Source organism: Hippichthys cyanospilos, chromosome 5 (assembly GCF_059441005.1).
Source record: "Hippichthys cyanospilos isolate Australia breed blue-spotted pipefish chromosome 5, RoL_Hcya_1.0, whole genome shotgun sequence".
Classification (NCBI taxonomy): domain Eukaryota; kingdom Metazoa; phylum Chordata; class Actinopteri; order Syngnathiformes; family Syngnathidae; genus Hippichthys; species Hippichthys cyanospilos.
Genome location: NC_142373.1, coordinates 11,830,895 through 11,850,496, shown reverse-complemented (window position 1 = coordinate 11,850,496; position 19,602 = coordinate 11,830,895). Strand labels below are relative to the sequence as shown.

The 19,602-nt window shown below is 42.1% G+C and overlaps 1 protein-coding gene across 1 annotated transcript; it reads right to left on the bottom strand.

Annotated features, from left to right (window-relative positions):
- Positions 1 to 633: 633 nt before the first annotated feature.
- On the bottom strand, positions 634 to 19,567 carry slc49a4 (solute carrier family 49 member 4). The gene is made up of 9 exons (XM_088416030.1): positions 19,149 to 19,567; positions 15,756 to 15,849; positions 13,232 to 13,512; positions 12,269 to 12,398; positions 8,596 to 8,704; positions 5,310 to 5,377; positions 3,440 to 3,567; positions 3,186 to 3,368; positions 634 to 1,570 (listed from the first exon to the last, which is right to left on the bottom strand). The coding sequence occupies exons 1-9, from the start codon at positions 19,444 to 19,446 to the stop codon at positions 1,455 to 1,457; spliced, it is 1,407 nt and encodes a 468-aa protein (XP_088272156.1). The 5' UTR covers positions 19,447 to 19,567; the 3' UTR covers positions 634 to 1,454.
- Positions 19,568 to 19,602: the final 35 nt, after the last annotated feature.

The window sequence follows — 19,602 nt, the reverse complement described above, 5'->3', positions numbered from 1 at the left end:
CAAGGGCATTTTTTGAAGCCTTACTATGTTAGGCTATTTTTCACGTTTAATAAGGCATGTACTTTTTTTCCAATATGTTCCTTTGTAAAACACCTTGGGTACTTGGTTGCTTTTTATTGCTTTTTATTTTTAAATCGTATCATTAGCTACTACAGTTTGGAGTTAGGGGTTCAAACAAGGTTCCGGTTTGGAGAGGTATTTGGAATTACATTTAGGCTTTTAAATTAGGGTTTCAAACTATAGTTCATCTATCTAAGTTACTGCTGTGGTTTCAAATTACGGTTATGCTTCCAAATTAGGGGTTAAAACACAATATAATAAAGTTTAAACCAAACTCAGCATGTCACATTAGGACAAATAGTGCCACTTTTCCCCCACGCTTGTGACTTACGCCAACCTCATGATGGACTTTTTATGTTTCTGAAAGGAGACAAAAAGTCGTATTTTCACAGCTGAGTGCATTCGCACTAATGAATGATTACGCTCACTCCACACCTCAACGTCAACGCTCCAGTTTTTATACTTGTTATATTTGTCTCCATTTTGAACACGCGAATGACGGAGGGCCGTTCTGTTTAATGACTTGATTGGTGACCTGTCGCGGTCCCTCAAAAGCACTCATCACAGCTTGGGTATTCATAAAACATTTTTAATACCAAGAGTAAGGTGCTGGAGAGTTTTCCCACACGGAGCATCGAGGACATTTACGAGAAGTACATGACGACAAACATTTCTGTACAAGATGGAAAAACAAAAAGCTTCCCGTTGCAGCGCTTTGTGCAAACAATCATGCTTAGAAGTCCTTTCAAAATCCTTTGTCCCCTCCTTGAATTCACTCGCTTGGATTTTACAATACATCCATGAAAGCATCCCGCAGAGTCTACTTGCAAAAACAAAAACAAAATTGGCATTGTTAGCTTAAAACTTCAACAAAAGTGACGGAAATAACTTTTAAAAGGCCTTGAGATACACAAGTAAACCGTAAAAAAAATAGGAAAAGAAAGTTAGGTTGGCTCAAAGTAAAAATATCAATAAGTTCTTTTATTTTTTTCCCTTTTATCCTTCTTCAATTGGAGGTAAACAGTAGAGTTATCCTAAAAGCACAAGAAAAATGACCCAAATAACCTTTAAAAGGTCTGTAAAACGAGCAAACAAATGCAGAGCTCCGCAGGGTCATGTTAAAACATAACACATTTATAACATCCAAAAAAATAACATATTTACAACAACTACAAGTATTTCATTTGGCTGGCGCCTTAGTGGCGGTGTCCATTTTGTGGGAGTCTGAAATTCATCCGTCAGTTGTACAAAATGGCCGCCTGGAAAGAGAAAGTGAAGTCATCTGCGTAAGGTAAATTTTGAATTAAAAAAAAAAACTGTAAGTCCCTTTTCTTTCCTCTGCCAGTTTTGTGCAACAAAAAGGTCCCGTCTGCGTCCATTTTGTGTCCATCCCGTTAAACGGAGACAAAGACATCCAGGTAAAGGCGGTCGTAGGACTCGCGGAAGAACAGGATGAGCACCAGGCTGACCGCGCACGAGGCTGTCAGGCACCAGTTCAGCCAGGACAGGTCTGAGGACCGAACGCACACGAGGAACACCGTTAACAACGAAAAAAGATTTTGCGACCAGATAGAAAAGAGTGAAATACAATGGGAAGCCTCGGTCGGCAGCATACATACATAGCTAGAAAAAAGAAGAAAGATTTGTAGGTAAGAAGAAAAGTATGTAGAGCGTAGAGAGGTGGGTAGAATATGCAGGTAGATTGGTAGAAGAGGTTGGTTAGAATTGCTGAGTAGGTATAAGTAAGATAGGAAAACCAGGTAGGTAGAGCCGCTTTTTATTCGCGTGGACACGCTCGGCTAAACCGCGAGGAATAAAAGGGCGCCGGGGGCAAAGGAAAGGGCGACTGGGTTTGCCGGGGGGCAGATCACGTGACGGAGAGCGGAGAGGCCGAGCGTGACCGCGGCCACCGGAGCGGGGGAGGTCAGGGAGCGGCTTGATTGTTTCAAATGTGAAGAGCAGTCAGGTGTCAACCGGGGGATTTTTTTTAATACAAGCACTGCACTCGTGTGGCAGTAGGGAGGGGAGGGATCAGGGGGTAATTAGGAGAGGGATGTTAGGGAGGAGAGCAAGTTTAAAGCCTCTTACGTTTGTCTAGGAGGGTAGGAAGGAAAAAAACGGAAGAAATAAGATTGATTGGTAGGTAGGTAGGAAGGAGAAAAGGAAGGAAGGAAGGAAGGAAGGAAGGAAGGAAGGAAGGAAGGAAGGAAGGAAGGAAGGAAGGAAGGAAGGAAGGAAGGAAGGAAGGAAAAGCCTCAGACGGGTAGGTGGGTACTGAAGAAGGAAGGAAAATAGGAAGGAAAAAAGGAAGAAAAAGACCCATAGGGAGGTAGAAAAGAAAGAAAGAAAGAAAGAAAGAAAAAAAAGAAAGAAAGAAAGAAAGAGAGAAAGAAAGAAAGAGAGAAAGAAAGAAAGAGAGAAAGAAAGAAAGAGAGAAAGAAAGAAAGAAAGAAAGAAAGAAAGAAAGAAAGAAAGAAAGAAAGAAAGAAAGAAAGAAAGAAAGAAAGAAAGAGAAAGAAAGAAAGAAAAGACAAATGTAGAGGAAAGACTCATAGGTTGGAAGATATGTAGGAAAGAAAGAAGGATGGAGATAAAGACTTGTAATTGGGTTGGTAGAAGAAGAGGAAAAAAACAAGGGACGGGAAGGAGTGAAAAACGGAACCAGTGAAGAAGAAATAAAGGACAGACAATGGACAGAATGATAGATAGAAAGAGCAACAACAAGCACAGGAAGGAAGGACGCAATTGAAGGAAGGAACAAGAAAGGCAGGAAGGAAAGAAGGAAGTAAGGAAGAGGAACCAGGAAGGAAGGAACTCATGAACAAAGGATGAACGGGAAAGAGACATAGGTAGGTGGGTAGAAAAGAAGGAAGGATGGAGAGGGAAGACTGGTATATGGCTTGGTAGGTAGGTGGCTAAGAAGGAGAGACTCAGATGAGGAGCTAGTTACTGGAGGTAGGAAGGAAAGACTCATAGGTAGGTAGGAAAGAAGGGAGGAAATTGGGTTAAGTAAGAGAAAAGGCAAAGTAGCTTGGGAAAGTGAAGAAAGATCAGAAGCTAAAAGATAAAAACACGCAGTTAGGTGAGAGAAAAAAGGGAGGTAAAAAAAGGAGGCGGTGCCGTACCTGTACAGTAGAAGGTGAGGAAAAAGAGCAGCAGGCCGGTGACCAGGTTGCCAAGGAAGGTGACCACGCCGCAGGTGATGCCTTCGGGGACCGGGTACACCGTCTCGATGAAAAGCTCGAAGAAGATGGGCACGCTGCTGTTGATGAAGATGCCCACCAGGATGCACGACGTGTACAAGATGGCTGCCGGGAGGGGGGGGAAAAAACAACGCGTCGGCGTCGCTCGGCGGCCGACTGACTCTCCCGAGGCGTACCTGCGTTGGAGGGGAGGTGCGTGAGTCTGCTGAGGCAGGTGAGCGTGAACCAGGTGGAGGCCAAGGAGGCCCCGGCCAGCATCAGAACCAGAATCAGCTTCAGCATGCCCCGAATGGAGTCGGCAAATCTGCAAGGGATACATAGGCTTGTATACGTCGGGGTCGGGATTTCAAAGAAGGCTTTCAAAACCGGATTACGGCGTCAAACAATGGGTTCGGATTTCAAACCGGGGTTTAGATGCTTTTCCAAAAGTTATACATGGAACTGAAAAGTAATTGAATTTGTCACGACAAATAAACTGGAACTAAGCGTGAAAAATGAATGAGGGGCCCGGCCCTAATTTCTCCCGTCATTAAACGAGCGCCACCGCTCGTCTTCTTGCGAGAGCGCCTGGGCTCGCTTCTCTCTTTGTGCTTCGTAACTCATTGACGGCTAGCTCGTCTCCTCCGGGGGACGTCGGCGAGCGGAGGATTAGACGCCGCTCTCCAACCGAAGAGGAAAGGGGAAAAAAAAGGATAAGGAACTAAGAATTTTGCCAAAGAAGCTAATCATGAGATAGAAGTAATATGTCCCATGAATTTGTGTCAGAAAAGATAAAGCACGTTTCCGCCGAAATAACTTTTGGAATAGAGCCGCTTAAGCTGTTGTTTATTGTTATTTATTAGGGGCCAAAATCGTACTTTGATACCTCACTTCAATTCCCATTGAATACAAAAATAACACTGCAATATTCAATAATGCACTAAAACATACATTATTGACAAAATGTGTGCTTTGGTTCCATTGACAATGTGCTGTGCTTCCTGTTGCGTGTATCTTGGCCACCGGGGACAGTATAATACAGAAAGAGGGTTTTTTTTTTCAACCTCGAGTAGCAACAAGTGTTCATGCTATGCATGACAGTAACCTCAAATAAACTTTATCTTCCCAAAATCCATACGGACTATTTGATGCACTAGTTCCATTGCTAATTAAGCTAATCAAGAATGCTCAAGACAAAAAAAAAAGACCTAATTACACTGGTGCTGTATATTACACAGCGCATGTCTCTGCTGGCTCTCGCCAGCCTATATGGAGCAGTTAAGTGTCGCTACCCAATGACGCTGTTAGCATCCGGTGCAGCTTGCCGTTGCTAGCCGCTAATGTTGGCGCCGGCGCTAATCGCTAGCAAGTACTTTTCAAATGCAGTGTAATAGAAGTAAAAGAGTCCTACTGCTGACTTTTTCACAATCCAGGCTAACTAAAAAGTGCTGTTTTAGCCAGAAAAAAATCACTGCGGATGTTTTGCAAAAATGTTTTGTAAAACTAGTCTTTCTTTTCAGAAGATGAAGAATATACGCTCGCGAGCGTTGGCACAACAAGGTTCCGACCGCTGCGGATGTTTTGATGCCGGTTCCAACATTTGGCAGAATGAAACGCCGATAAAAGATTAATCAGCCGATTTAAAAAGAAAAGTAGTCGAGGCCTCAGATTGGTTCCCAACAACATGAGCAGCACAAGAGAGCTTTTTAGCACGGGCTTCATTTGAAAGCCTGACTTCTTTGCTGAGAGGATCAGGCCGTGTATCAATACCCCAAAATCCCCCAAATCCAAAGCGGCTTACGGCTAACTGATGGAGGCGCGCTCGGTTTGATGCGCTCGCTGTCCGCGTGAGTTGACTTCATTGAACTGCGCGTTATGACTTCCTTTATTGATGACATTGCTCCTAAAATGGATCCCTAGCGTTACTTAGATGAATCAATTTTGTCAGGTTGTCAAGCCTGGGTTAGGGTCAAAAGGGCATGGGAATTTCTATTTAAGGCTTCAAAAAAGTATTGGGGTTTAAATTGGGGTTGGAATTGAGAGAGAGTGAGCGTTCCAACGGCTTACCTGGCCATGGCCACCCCGAAAACACAGCCGCCGACCGTAGACCAGAAGCCGATCCAGCCGGCGTCCACCTGAGGGGGAGGACGAAGGTAAGTCAGTTATTTTGTTCAAATAGGACATCGAAACACACTAAAAACTTGATTAGTTTTGAAATTCAGCCCTTGAAGCCAGTTTCACGTCATGACAGGAAGTCTGCTAGGCTTTTGAGAATGAGTAGGAGTCCCTGGAATTTTCTGGAAACTCAACACAGCAACATTAAATTTGATAGGCATTTTCATTACACAAAAAGCTCAAGAAGCTACGATAGCAACGATGCTAAGTTGGCTACTTTAGTGGAAGTGATCTTTTCAGCTCTGTTGGTCATTTAAGGGGGTGCTTTGATTTTGTTGGGTTAGGGTCTTTTCGGTTCAATTTGGTCATTTTTTGGAAGTCCTTTGAGTCTTTTTGCAAATTAAACTCCCAAAGAGAGTTTTACTTTGCAATGAGATTCGGTTTTCCTTTTTAATCAATATCGAGTGGACCCACAAACGTCTCAAGTAGCCATTCCTCAAAAGACACCAGAAGTTGCAATTTTTGATTTGAAGTTAACTCCTTTTAGCCATTTCAGTGTCCGAATTTTCAGAGAATTCAACACTAGCAACATACCCGATTCACTTTTTTTTTTTTTTATGTAGTCTTAGAAGAGTCGGTGTCTATAAATAAACGGGACGTTGGCCATTTTGGTTTGAAGTGGCCACTTTTTGGTCATTTTGGCAATTTCCTAAGGTGTTTTGGATTTTTTGGGAAAACTCCGATAAGCATCCAACTTTTATTTCAAACGGTTGACACAGTGCTTTTCTGTTTTCCCGTCCTACTGGGGATACGCATCAAACAATGAGCAATTATTGTCGGGACACCTCTCATTACAATTGGCGACAATATATCGAGTTTATGAAATGTATCCTGCGAGAACCAAAGCGAGGATGCCAAAGTGTAATTGCATTCGCCCCAGGCAACGGCACAAACAATCCCAATAACACATTCAACCCATCCACTCGGGATGGAGTCACACAAACGCGGGCAGAACGAGCGCCCAAAGAGGTCCCGGCTCGGAATAACTTCATTCTCGCCCGCCCTGCTCTCACCTTTTAAAAAGTCAACTTCCTGCTTGGGAAAGGTTGTTGGGCATAATAACAATTTAGGGGGGTTGGGGCGGGTCCTGCCTGACTGAAGCGGCACCAGTGGCGTTGAAGGCTGCCGTCATGGTTAACAGTGTTTGGGTACAAGCTGTTTGATGTGAAGCGCGCCGAGCGGAACACGTTTGCCGCAGCTTGTCGAGGTAATTACATCCGAGAGGCGCTCAAGGCGACCGCGTTCAATATGAACTGCACCTCGACGGGGAGCTGTCTGCGCCGCGCTCCGGGAAACGGCAATAAAATTGATGGCTGGGAAAATATTTTCAAGCGGACAATGTCAATGGACGGAGGAAACCTGGAACGGGCCCTTGACTTTGCTTTCCGTGTTATTCTACGGGCAAATAAATTGCCCATTGGAGGGCTTTGACTGCACTCTGAAATGCACCAAATTTGCTGATTGGCTCGTTTGTTAGAAGCCTCTTAGGTCTACTTTCGCTAACAACATGCTATTCGGTAGCCATCATGAGTAGACCAACAAAAAAAAGTTTTAAATTGGTTCGTCAATACACATTAATGCAAGGTAAAACTGTAAGCAATTACTTGATTAATCGATTAAATAGACAGAATAAGCCACTTAAAATATATATTTAATAGTGACAGCCCTTCGTTTATTGCTTTGAAAACTCAGCTGCTGAGTGGGAATATCTATAAAAAAAAAAATTCTGAAGAAGCCACGTCTGAAAAGTCGCAGGCAGACTACCGTTTTGTTTTAAATGTGTAATTTGCTGTCTATGAGAAATTCGGTAGACGTGTTTATTGTGAGTCATCCACAAAAAACGACTCTAGAAGTCATTGAAAGACTCTTTGCACTGGTCATATTTTGGTCATTTTAGAAAAAAAAAAAATCTAGGTTACGCAAATTAGACAGATGATGATAATTTACCAAGTACTAGAATGTTTATTCTCGCGCCTGGGCAGCGCTCGGCTGCAAAGTTTAATGGCTCTCCATAAACCATAAAAGTCTAATAACTCATACCCACTAGGGGAGATCATAACCAAACATCAATAAATCACCAGTTTCCAGTTTAAGGGCGCAATGCTGAAGAAAAGAAACGATCATATCTGGGCTTTGGTGCCAATAGCGTTCCCACATGTGAGCAGCCTATTGAAATTTCGAGTGCGCCAAACGGAGCGGAAAAGGCGGTTTGTGTTGCGGTATTGTCATGCACGCACGCAGACGCGTGCACGCACAAAGAAGAGGATCAGCACTTGGCTCGCAAACTGTCCTCCGAGGGGAACGGCAAGATGGAAAACGTGGCGCGCAACGAGCAATGACCGTACATTGTGACCAAAAAAAACCAAAACAGAAAGAGCCTCAGGCAGGCAGCCATCATGAAGTTTTTTTTTTTCTTTTTCATTAAAACTAAAGTCTGTGTGTTATGCAGTGTTGTATATATATATATATATATATATATATGAAGCCAGTGTATATAACGTGTATATAAAAAAGTGTATCATAATACAGTATTTACTTAATAAATAAAGTATTGTACTTTAAAAACAGGCAATTTTAATTGAAGTCAGAAATTTGACTTTAGAGAAAATTTACGTTATTCTCAGAATTGTGACTATTTATTTGATGTTTTATTACTATATTCTTACTATATTCTTCTTTTGAGAATAGTCAGAATTCTGAATCCCACGAACAAAGTTCAAAATCCTGCGATAAGAGAGAATCCGCCAACCTTTTTTGTCCTCGCATAAACCTAATCCCTCTTCAAATATTTTATGTGAGTTAGAGAATACAGTCAGAATTCTCCTTTTAACCTCAGAATTCACACTTTAAAAGGTAGAATTCTTAGAAAAAAAATTTGAATTCAATAAAAACCTTTTGTTTTATTTTCTTCAATGGCCCTAATCCTCCTCTGTACATAATACAGGTATTATTAAGATGTTTTTTTTTTATTTAAAGAAAAACAGTCCTGAATTTTGAGGGGAGAAAAACAATACGTTTACGATGGCAATGTTTTAAACCGCTGAAAATTCAATCGTAAACATTGGGAGGATGAGATACTACAATTTTTGTCTGGAGGAAGCGGGCATATTGCACAGATGAGCATCCATCTGTCAGACAAACATGACTTGCATCTGAGCATGTTTGTGTGCGTGCGTACCTGGCTGACATTGGCCGGCGTGAGGATCATGTCAAGGACGCCCGCCCAGCCGGCGATCACTCCGGTTGGCACGGCGTAGGCCAGGGCTATCATCAGGAAGCGGAGGTTACTACAGGACACACCAAAAAAAACAAACACAATCATCACCATCTTATCAAGAGATGCTGAGCACCAGCTGAAATCGCAGCCATGCAAAAAAAAACCCACACACACACAATAAGCAAACTTTCCCACTTCTGCGTTTCCTTCAGTGGGCAAACCTGGAGAACTGAGAAAAAAATATATATATGTGACTCCGTTTTGAAGATGGCTGCGGCAGATACATCACATCCATAATTTAGGCGCTGAGACAGTGTACAAATAAGACATGAAAGCCGGTAGCCTGTCCCGGCCCAGCCAAACAGCTTTAGGCAACGAACGCTGGTGAGCTGCAGGCTTGTGGAGATGCTCAAATCCACTCAGCTTACCAGAAGAACTACACACACACACACACACGCTTGCTATCTCAAACACACTTCTCACACATACACAACCAAATCACACAAAAATAGTCAAAAATCAGCTGTCAACACGAGGGCTGCAACTAACGATCATTTTCTCTTTCACCACGATTGACGATTACGCATGTCGAATGAAAAAAAAATGGAAATTTTCTTTCAAACCGACAGTGTAGAAAATGCACCGACAAAAATATAGGATTTGTGTACTTGGGATGGTCCATAACAGCTAGAAAAGCGCGCAAGAAAGTGAGTAATTATTTTCCAAAATAAAAGTAGATTACATGTTCGTTTTGATTCAACATCAGATTTCCAATCATTTATTCATTAATCGTTAAACTGTACAATCAAAATCAAGAGGCTGATATTCTAAGGATATGGACAATTTTAGGTATGTAAATGGTTCAAAGATGATCAAAAAATGCATTAATCTTGTTGATTTAATCATTAATTGTCGCAGGTCTAAAAGATACACTCAATAATGAGATAAAACACAAAAAAAGGCTGAAATTCTGAGGATTTGGACACTTTTAGGTCTCTAAACAATTAATTCATCAATCTGATTTTCAATTATGTTTTCATTGAAATGTAAATAAAAAAAATCAAGAGGCTAAAATTCTAATGATATGGACAATTTTAATTATTTAAATGGTTAAAAGATTATCAAAAAAATGGATTAATTTTGATTGTTAATGATATCTTATTCACACAAATGCAAACACACGCGTAAAACCAAACACTCGCACACTCAGATGCATTAGCGCAGAAACACACTAACTCATTCTCAGCAACTATACCACAAGCACACAGTCAAAAACACTTACACACTGAATAATGCACTCACACACTGTTTCAAACAAACACACTCCTCTAAGATTGACTCACACACACACACACACGCACTCAGCACTAACACAAGTTCTCATTGTTTTGGTTTCCAGCGACCTTCCGCCGACCCCGTTGTCGGTGCTCGGCATCCCGAGAGGAATGGGGACAAGCCAGAGGACGGCCGGCGTAAGGCCTCCTGAAGCGCTCAAAACTTCTCATGTGACGCTTCAACTTTGAAACGCTAACCACTAATGGCCAATCAGCAGCGTACAGCTACACGAGCCCTTTCCCGATGAGCAGCCAGCCCTTCAAGTTGCCGTTAAATAACAGAGGCCTAAAATGGCCGCCTCAGGTCAAAACGGCCACATTTGAGATTATTTCACGGGTCGGCTCACGGTGGACAAAATGAGCCCAAAATGTCAAGTCAATATAAATGGTGAATGGAGAACGGTTTGTCAGCACATACGCTTGATGGACGTCTGACTGAAAGCAAACAGGTGTCGGACATTTGCCCCGAGAGGAGCCCGGTCCGGTTTGGCCTAACGAGCCACGGCTCCTCGATCGCTTGCGGCCGACGGCATCCGCAGAGTTTTAATTACGTGGCGGAAAGTCACGACAGGGGGCGTAAAGTTATGGTTTCATTTTAATCAAAGACGCAAACATCCCCGAGCTACGGGATTGATGAGACCCCCGCCGCACCCGTCCTGCCTCCCACCTTCCCCCGCTGTAATCACTTTAGCTTTGAACCTTGTCACGGTGATGCATTGATCGCCACTCGGGTCCGTCAAGGACAAAATGCACTTAGCTGATGACACGTCCGAATTCACCGGAACGAAACATGTCATGGTTTTTGCTTTAGCTAGCGGCCAACTAGCATCGGCTTGTTTAAGGGTCAGGGAGCAATTAGGTCTTTTAAAATGTTTTGTTTACATCTTTAATATCTTTTATAATACATACATGGCACTTCTAAAGAGCCATCAACACTATTGTGATGAATGACTATGTTTTAATTACACATTCCGAGTGTTTCCAAACCTACCGAAGCTTAAGAAAAAGAAGCCCTTTATTGTAATTACACCAGCACAAGTACAAGGCAACGAGATTGACTTAACTGGCCCGAACCGTCCAAGAAATGTACAAAAGCAACACGAGAGAAACAAAATGATAAGGCCAGTCGGGATGCCCCACAGAGGTGGGGCTCGAGATCTTGGAAGATGACGGTAGTGACAGGAAGTGACGTTATAATAGCCAGGAAGTGACGTTATAATAGCCAGAAAGCCGGCTAGGCCATAGAAATGCTGCACGATTTCCCATGCGCTACACAGAATACTCATTGAGGTTTTTCATTAAAAAAAGAGATTTCAAAACACAAGAACCTGCAGAAAACTAACCTCACCAGCAGAGCGTGCTAACTCAGTACGAAACCGCTGTGCAATACCTATTCATATGGCTTCTGTAACGTCACAGCTCTAGAAATACCTGAAGACGGGAAGATAAGCGATTCAAAGCGCAGACGACAGATTATATATATATGTGTGTGTTATGAACCAGCCATTGTTGGCTCAGTTGACCAACGCACCCTAGATTCGTTGTTCCTCCAATATCAAGGTAAACTTCTTGAATTAGCGTAGCTTAGGCCCGCATTTGTGTTATGTCCTAGCGCATATAGATGCCTGAATCCTCCGCTTGGAGCTTGATGCTGTCTGGCTGAGATAAAAAGCTGCCTGGAAGGCTGCCTATCAGCGGCGGCCAAGCTGGATGGCCCGGATAAGTTGGCCTATCTTTTTGTGAAGGATGAGGATCACTCGCTCATTCATCCAAAAGCTCTGAGCCGACCGGGTCCGCAGTGAAGGTATTTCTTCACGGGCGCCGTCGCTTTGATCCATTGCCGAAACCGGGGGCAATGCCGCTTCCTGGTGGAAAAGCAGCCCTTGAAACCTTTTTCAGGGCTACGCGTGTCGGCAGTGTCTTTAGGGTGAAGCGACATGTGACCCACATGGAGCGTTATCATAGCACTGTAATTAATCTGGAGGGGAAGGCGGCAGTCTCTTTGATTAGGACTGAGCAGATGGCGAGGGGCGTCGTTAAAGATTCACTTGAATTCAACAGGCACTAGGCTTCGTACTATTCACTTTATTCTATACTATGCAGCAGAGATTTGAAAGTGATAGAAAAGAAAGTTCTAAGGGAAAAAAGGAAACTATTAAATGGGGAAAAAAAAACACAAAGAGATTTTTTTGAATACTCAATATTTAAAATATTGGGGGTATATTTAACCCTAACCCAGAAAAAGTGTGAATGTAGCGATTGAATAAAAGTGTGTGCGTGCGTGCGTGTGTGTGTGTCACCTGAGCAGTCTGCAGATACTGCTCCTGTAGCTGAGCCTCTGGCTGGCAGCGGCCACGCTGGGAGGAAGCGGAGGCCGTGAGGGGAAGTAGATGAGGACGGCCACAAAAAGTGCAGCGATGGCGGCCAGCTCTGGAGGGACAGCAGATGGACACCAACATTTGGGAGGCTCCTCCACAGCAAATAAAGCCGTTCAATCACTAAATATGTGCCGCCATTAACAGCATGCTGTTTTGGAACTCGAAGTTTGAGGTCAACTCCCGTATTTATACATATTTTTATAATAGACCAAAATATAGAAACAGAGAACACAAAAATATTAAGAGAATAAAATGTGGTCAAAAATGAGCATTTATACTGTGCGGCAATTATATGCAGATTTTTGTGGGCCAGTCTGGTCCTTCTAGGTTGTACAGTAAATAACCCGAAAAACCTATTCTACCAAGTAAAGGTTTATTTACAAGAAAATGTCTAGAATTTATGAAAGTAAATGAATGTTACAAATTGTTGAAAATGCTCCACTTTTGAATTAATCATTAGTGTATGTTTTTAAGTTTAATGCTAAAGAAGTTTTCCAATTGGGGTAAAAAAAAAAAAAACACTTTACGATATTTTTGTTAAGTTTGAGAGGCAGCTGTTTTGTTTTTGGGGGGTTGCAGCAAGAAGTTTTTTTGTATACTTTTATTTTTTGCTGAGAAGAGAGCCAACATCTAAAAGGTTGAATGAGTGACGTGGAATTAAAGAGGAACAAACCTCAGCCTCGGTCTTACGGGTGCGCCACATGCTTTTAATTTTCTAAATCATTTAAGCATGACACTGCCAACAATCCAGTTATTATTTTTCAGCGGTCCGCACGTGGGAAAACCAAATTGCCTTCTTTTTTGGTGCGCGTGCTACATCGATCGCATTTGTCCACTGGCGCCATGAGAAGACTGATGCGCTGTCGATCTAACGGCGGCTCGTACCTGCGCACATAACCAGCTGGATCTTCTCTCGGATGGCGCCGTCCAAAGCGGGCGGCGGCGCCGATACCCGGTGGCCCGCCGCCTGGGTGCCGTTGGGAGCGGGCACAACCAGGGGTCCCACAACGTAGGCGGCGGCCCCGCCCAGGTAGGAGAAGAGCGAGGCCACGGCCGTGGCTGTGGCCCGCTGGTCCGGGGCGAACCACGTGGTGGACAGGAAGGGGCCGGCGCTCATGATGGTGGGACCGGCTAAACCGTTCAGGAGCTGTCCGCCGTGGATTAACCTGCCACAAAGATTTCAAAATGAGCCATCTTTGGGAATAAAAACTGGCTTTTAGTAGTGAAAGACATACAGTAAGGTTAAAATAGCGTTGAGGGTTGTTTGGCCTTGCAATTTCAAGGTTTGACCTTTGACGAATGGCATGTCAAGCGAGTGCAGTGGTGCACCTAACGAAGTGACTCGCGGGTGCGAATGAAGTCATAAAGTGTCAAGCGCTAAGCTGTCTGCATCAAGGTCCGTATCTAGGCCAACAAACAAAAAAAGGTTTCGACTGGAAGGAACTTATGGCTATGGATCTTCACGCTGGCTTTTTTGTCACTGTTACAGTGACATCTACTGGTGATCATTACCCATACACAACAATCCTGTCATGTATGTTTATATTTTCAAAACGTTTTGAAAGGTATAGGAGCTTGAATGGCAAAATATTACAGGAAAATTAACAATTTAGAACATATTAGAAAATATACTGGAAAGGGGATTTTTTAATATTTTTTTAACTGCTGCCTTTTTTGGCAACAAATGTCCCACTTCAAATGATTGAAAACTTTCTACTTCAATAATTATTAGAAAATATTACAAAAATAATTATTAATTACCTAAAAATATCAAATTAAATGTTTGAGAAAGAACAAAAATATGAAGGGAGAAAAATCAAACACAACCACAATAGGATACGTTTTAGAAATAAATAAATAATAAATAAATATTTAAATAAAAAACACTAAATACTAAATAATAAATGAAAAATACTGTAATTTTAGAGAGCAAAATAAGAAAATATTAAATGTAAAGAATCATTGCACGTAGATTTTAGTGTTGGGCTTTATTTGACAAAAGTTAAAAGTATTACACAAACAAAATTATTTAGGAAAGCACACAATAGATGGAAAATAACAAGAAGAGAGGGGCAAAATATTTTACAAAAATGCAAACATGTTTGCAAAATATGGAGAGAGAAAAACTGCCAAAAATAATCCCTCAAAAAATATTTTAAAAAATAGAGTACACTATAATATGCATTGCATTTTTGTGGCTATTTTTTTTTTTGGTAGCGTGATTTCCATTAATACTTGTTACTCGTTTACAATTAGCGTGCAAATTAAGTGTGTCAGCGTTTCCGATTGTTATCTAGCGACCCGCCGCCGCAAGGCCATCTTGTCCTCGTATCCAGCTGAGGTAAATCCCATCATGCACTGGGGCGGCAGCGGGTGGAACCTCCACCGCTTGACCTTCAGCTGGCCCAAAAAGAACGGCCCATTGCTGACTGCTTGGTGGGCGGGGTTACTGCTTTATTATCTTAATTACTCACAGTATGAAATGATTGGACCTTCACTGTAGCGATGAGCCCTTCACCAAAAATCCATGTCACGTTCGGCTACCCGCATTGTTTGTCACATAATGAATATGATAGTGTCTCTTGTCCCCACTCTCATAAAGGCTTTATATTGTCCCATTCTGCTCTATTATTTATGGAAAAGGCCACAGTAGGCAACAGAAATCGATAGAACTTCCAAGTAGGTGATGACCACAAGAAGCTTTAAAGCGTATCGACCAACAAGTCAAAACAAAAAGCGGCGCTGTTACATTTCTCAAAGTCGCCTTGGCAGCCGTCAGAGCACCAACTGGAGGAAAGCGTGCCACACTGTGACCTAATGTCATTTTTGATCATTTCAAACTGAATTTATTCAATTTTTTTGCCAATGGGTTTTTTTTTCGAAATGGGTCTCAATTGACAACTAGTATGGTATATTGGGGGTGAGAAAAGCATAGGCGCGGAATCTTGCCGGCACGCGTTTTGCAGCACTTTATACTCTGTGCTGCTTTCCTCCGCAGTCAGCCCATATTCTGTGAGTAAATAGAATCTACAGCATACACACAACAATAATCTATAACAGAGGTAGAGAATCCTCGTAGATTGAAAGTCTTTCAAGCTTTTTTTTTTTTTCTTTTAAACAGACTCCTCATCTCTATCCAGCGTGCATGCTTCCCAGGAGTTGTTTACAGTATTTAGGTCACTGTAGTCCTTTTCAGCCAAATCATAAAACTGTTTGTACGGGCAAACTTTGATAAGCAATAGTTCGGCCGCCATGCTGCCCGCAGGGTCCGCAAATTGTGACAACCAAACATCAGCAAATAGGGTCCAGCTGAACTTCCTCCGAAAATGTATGCGACCAAATCCTATGCTACCAGTATGAAAGTTAGTGAATAGCAATGGAGATAAAGGAAGAACAGGAGGATTCTTACCAGCGCCGGAGAACCAGGTCCGACAGCGGGATGCTCCGTAGCACCGCTCCAAGCAGCATTAAAAAGGCTGACAGCAGCAGGGACACCCGAAGACCTGCAGGATGCCAAAACGGTCATGGTCACAAGAAAAAAAAATCATGCATCTTCTCATTACATCCTCATGATTCTTTGGCGTAAAGATGCCAAACATGTCCATACGTGATTTTTTTTTTTTGTGGGTAGTTGTAGGCAGTGAATCATCTTAACGTGATGTGCCAACGAGCCAGAGCATGTTGACCATGTTGCCATCTCGTCAGCAACAGCTGCAAACCATGTGAGGAACGCCCAACTTCCTCATTTTGGGTCTTTCCTAGCTTTGATGTGGAAGTGATACATTTTGTCACACAATTTGGGAGACTCTCTCAAATTTCCTCTGATAGCCTTTCGGAAAATTCACTTCTAGAAGATTTCCCATGAGTAGGATTTATAACTTGACCCACAAAAGAAAAGGCTTGATACCCTAGCAGTAAAATGCATGGAAAGTCTGCCATTTTAATTTACACTGACGCAGCCATTTTAGTCGTCTTGGACTATTCAGGATCCTTCCAATGTTTGGAAATTTTAGCCAGTAACGACGGATTCCATATTGTGAGATGAAGGTGGCTATCATGGTAACCCACCCTCCAAAAAAAAAATAAATAAATAAATTCTAATGGAGCTAAACTTGAAAACATTGAAGAAATCGGCCATTTTAGAGACAAGTCTTTTTTTTCCATTTCCCAGGAATTCTTTAATCCAAAAACATCATGTTTTTGTTCGATTGCTGAAGTATATTCAGAGGGTACAATGCACCTCCTTTTTTTTTTAACTTGGCATTTTACCATTCATGAACTGTGCAATATCGTTCGTCACTACTTGGGAGAAAAAGATAGTATTTTCCTAAGAATTCTGCAGGTGTCTGCAAAATTAATTGAATGTATGTTAATGTCATGACAAGAACAATAGATTTTTCTTTTCAAATTTCAAAGTAAGAGTGAATTGAATGGAACATGAAACAAGCTTTGTATAGGTTAGGGGGTACTTAGCTGAAAACAGATTTAACATAACTGAAAAAAAGGTTGAGAACCACTATACAAAGGTTATTTGCAAAATATTTAATCAGATCCTAGGTAAACTAGATCCTAGCAGACTTTTTTTATAGCGAGAATACTAATGGTGAGGTCAGAGCTACCTTTAAGGCTTTCATAGGTCCCCTTTCTTTTTTAGTTTTCTTGGCAAGTTGAACAGAATGGAATAACTTAAAAGACCATTGAGCACCACAAGGAGCACTTACTGGCATTCCAACAATACACTCACATACTGTAGGTCAAACCAGGACGGCGGACAAAGCTCAGAAGTGGATGCCCCTTAAATTTGTGGACAAAACGGTTTACTGCTAAAATACAAATCCTGATAACAACGTTTACCATTTTTTTCATTGTTTTCTCATCCACTGCGGGTGACAAATGCATGCATGCACAATGCATGTGTCTGTCACTCATAGCCAACAATTCAGAGCTGTCTGGAATTTAACAAGGTTGACAACACCCATACCGAGCCAATTTCACATGCGGCCCCGTGACCAAGTCCACTCGCGGTAAAGTTGAATGACGAATATACAGAATTGACGAGCTTGTCAGTCAGGTGTCTTCTTATTTCACTTGTCTGAACTGAATCCATTGTCACGTGAAGAAGAGTTATGCAATTCCTCAAATGAGTCACACGGCCGCCTGACTCAGGATGAGGTCCCAACAGCTACGTTTCACTTTTTTTTTGGAAAATGTGACAATTACAATACTACTACTCTCTCTGGATTAATATTTTTAAAATTACGCCTAAATGACTCACCATATTGTATAACGAAATGTGTAGTATAGGGTATCTAGATCGACATAAACAGTCTGTGATTTCAGTCTATCTTTCGCTTGGTATCATCTTTATAAGCTAATGTGCAATATTGCAATCCTTTGATTGATTCCCAGGAAAAAAGAGCTAAACAATTTGTATGAATATTGCAACATGTATCTGTGATTCATGCCTTTATTTTGCTTAGGCATCATGTGTGTTAGTATTGGTATTGACATCAATATCAGAGATACCAGGCTCTATTGTACTTGCTATCATATCAGTAAGCAAATGTGCGGTATCACAAGCTAGAATTGTTTCCTAGGACAAAAGATCAATATTTAGAGTTAGACTTTTGATAGCAATTTCTTCAGGTACATTTGGACTCTTTGGATCTGAATCGTTGAATAAGTTTGTTTAAAGTATCACAATAATAACAGCAATACGTGTTAAGAGTGTTTTTTTTTTCCATTTAACTTGGCATATTATCATTCATGAACTATGCAATATCGTCTGTCACTACTTGGCAGGAAACAAAGGCGATATTGGCTGAATTTTATGAATGGTTTTACATTTGTGTAGGTAGCCTCCAATTGCATTAACATAGTGAATAACGGAATGAGTGGTATTGGGTACATTTGACATAAATGTCTGCAATATAAGCCTATATTTTGCTTGGTATATTTATAAGGTCATGTGCGATATCACTATGCTTTAATTGAGTCACGGGACAAAAGATATAAACATTTTTTTGTGTATATGACAACAGGTATCTGGGATTCAAGCCTATATTTTACCTAGAGTCATGTCTGTCAGTATTGGTATAGTTACTGAAATCAATATATGTGATACCAGGCTCTATTGTACTTGCTATCATATCTGAAAGTAAATGTGCAGTATCCCATAGCTAGAATCCTTTCCTAGAACAAAAGATCAATATTTCCAGTTAAAGTTTTGGTCGCCGTTTCCTGCGATAAATTTGGACTCTTTGGAACGGAATAACGTATTTTCGTTTTACGTATGTCATTAGATTTAAAAAAAAGGGCAAATGTAGTTTGATATACTTCTGACATTGGTACTTTATTTTTACTTTAAACCAGGGGTCACCAACTCCGGTCCTCGAGGGCACCTATCCAGCATTTTTTCAGTGTAACCCTCCTCCACTGCACCTGATGCAAATTATCATGATCATTTTGGTGCTCCTGCAGAGCTTCTTGATGAGCACATCCTATGAATCAGGTGCAGTGGAGGAGGGTTACACTGAAAAAATGCTGGATAGGTGCCCTCGAGGACCGGAGTTGGTGACCCCTGCTTTAAACCGTAAATCCGAGAAGTGCCAGCCCAAACAAGTTCAAATATAATTTTAATGACTTTGAGGCTACATAAACAGAAAGGATATTTGGCGTATTAGTTGTCTAATGTTACCAAACAATGTTTGTTAACGTTGTATCAAATCAATAACTCACATGACACTAAAGTCAAACGCTTAATATAATGGAATTCTTCGACATACTAATATTTCGAGCTTACCTCTGTTGTCCATAAGCCACATGAACAGCAGCCAAGGGATGAAGCCCACCGGACCCCAAAGAACCAGCACCGCGATGTCGGACTTGGTGAAGCCGAACGCGTGGGCGGCGGAGTTCTGGATGGGCCCCCAAAAGTTCCACACCATCCCCTGCATGAGGGCCAGCAGGGAAAACAGGCTAAGCACTAGCCATCTTCTGCCGTACACCCGGCTGTTGGCGGGCGGCGGAGCTCTCGCCCCGGCGTGCGGCGGCGAGAGAAGCGGCTCCCTCTCTGCCTCGGTGCTCGAAGAGACACCCATAGTGGATCACCGTAAGCTCGGTTGCGAACCAAATCCGCCGTTTTGCTCGTCTGGCGGCGTAGGAGAACGTTGAGTACTTTCGGTTAGAGACGCTGGCACAAACAAAAACAGCCGACGCTTACGGAAGTGTGTGCGCATGCGTGAGCGACTTGATTT

Excerpts from the sequence above, each read along its gene's own strand:
- slc49a4 (XM_088416030.1), bottom strand. The coding sequence starts at position 19,446 with ATGGGTGTCTCTTCGAGCACCGAGGCAGAGAGGGAGCCGCTTCTCTCG. Across the intron at positions 8,705-12,268 it reads AGTATCTGCAGACTGCTCAG|TAACCTCCGCTTCCTGATGA; the intron begins GTGACACACACA and ends TGTGTCCTGTAG. Across the intron at positions 3,568-5,309 it reads TTCGGGGTGGCCATGGCCAG|ATTTGCCGACTCCATTCGGG; the intron begins GTAAGCCGTTGG and ends TATCCCTTGCAG.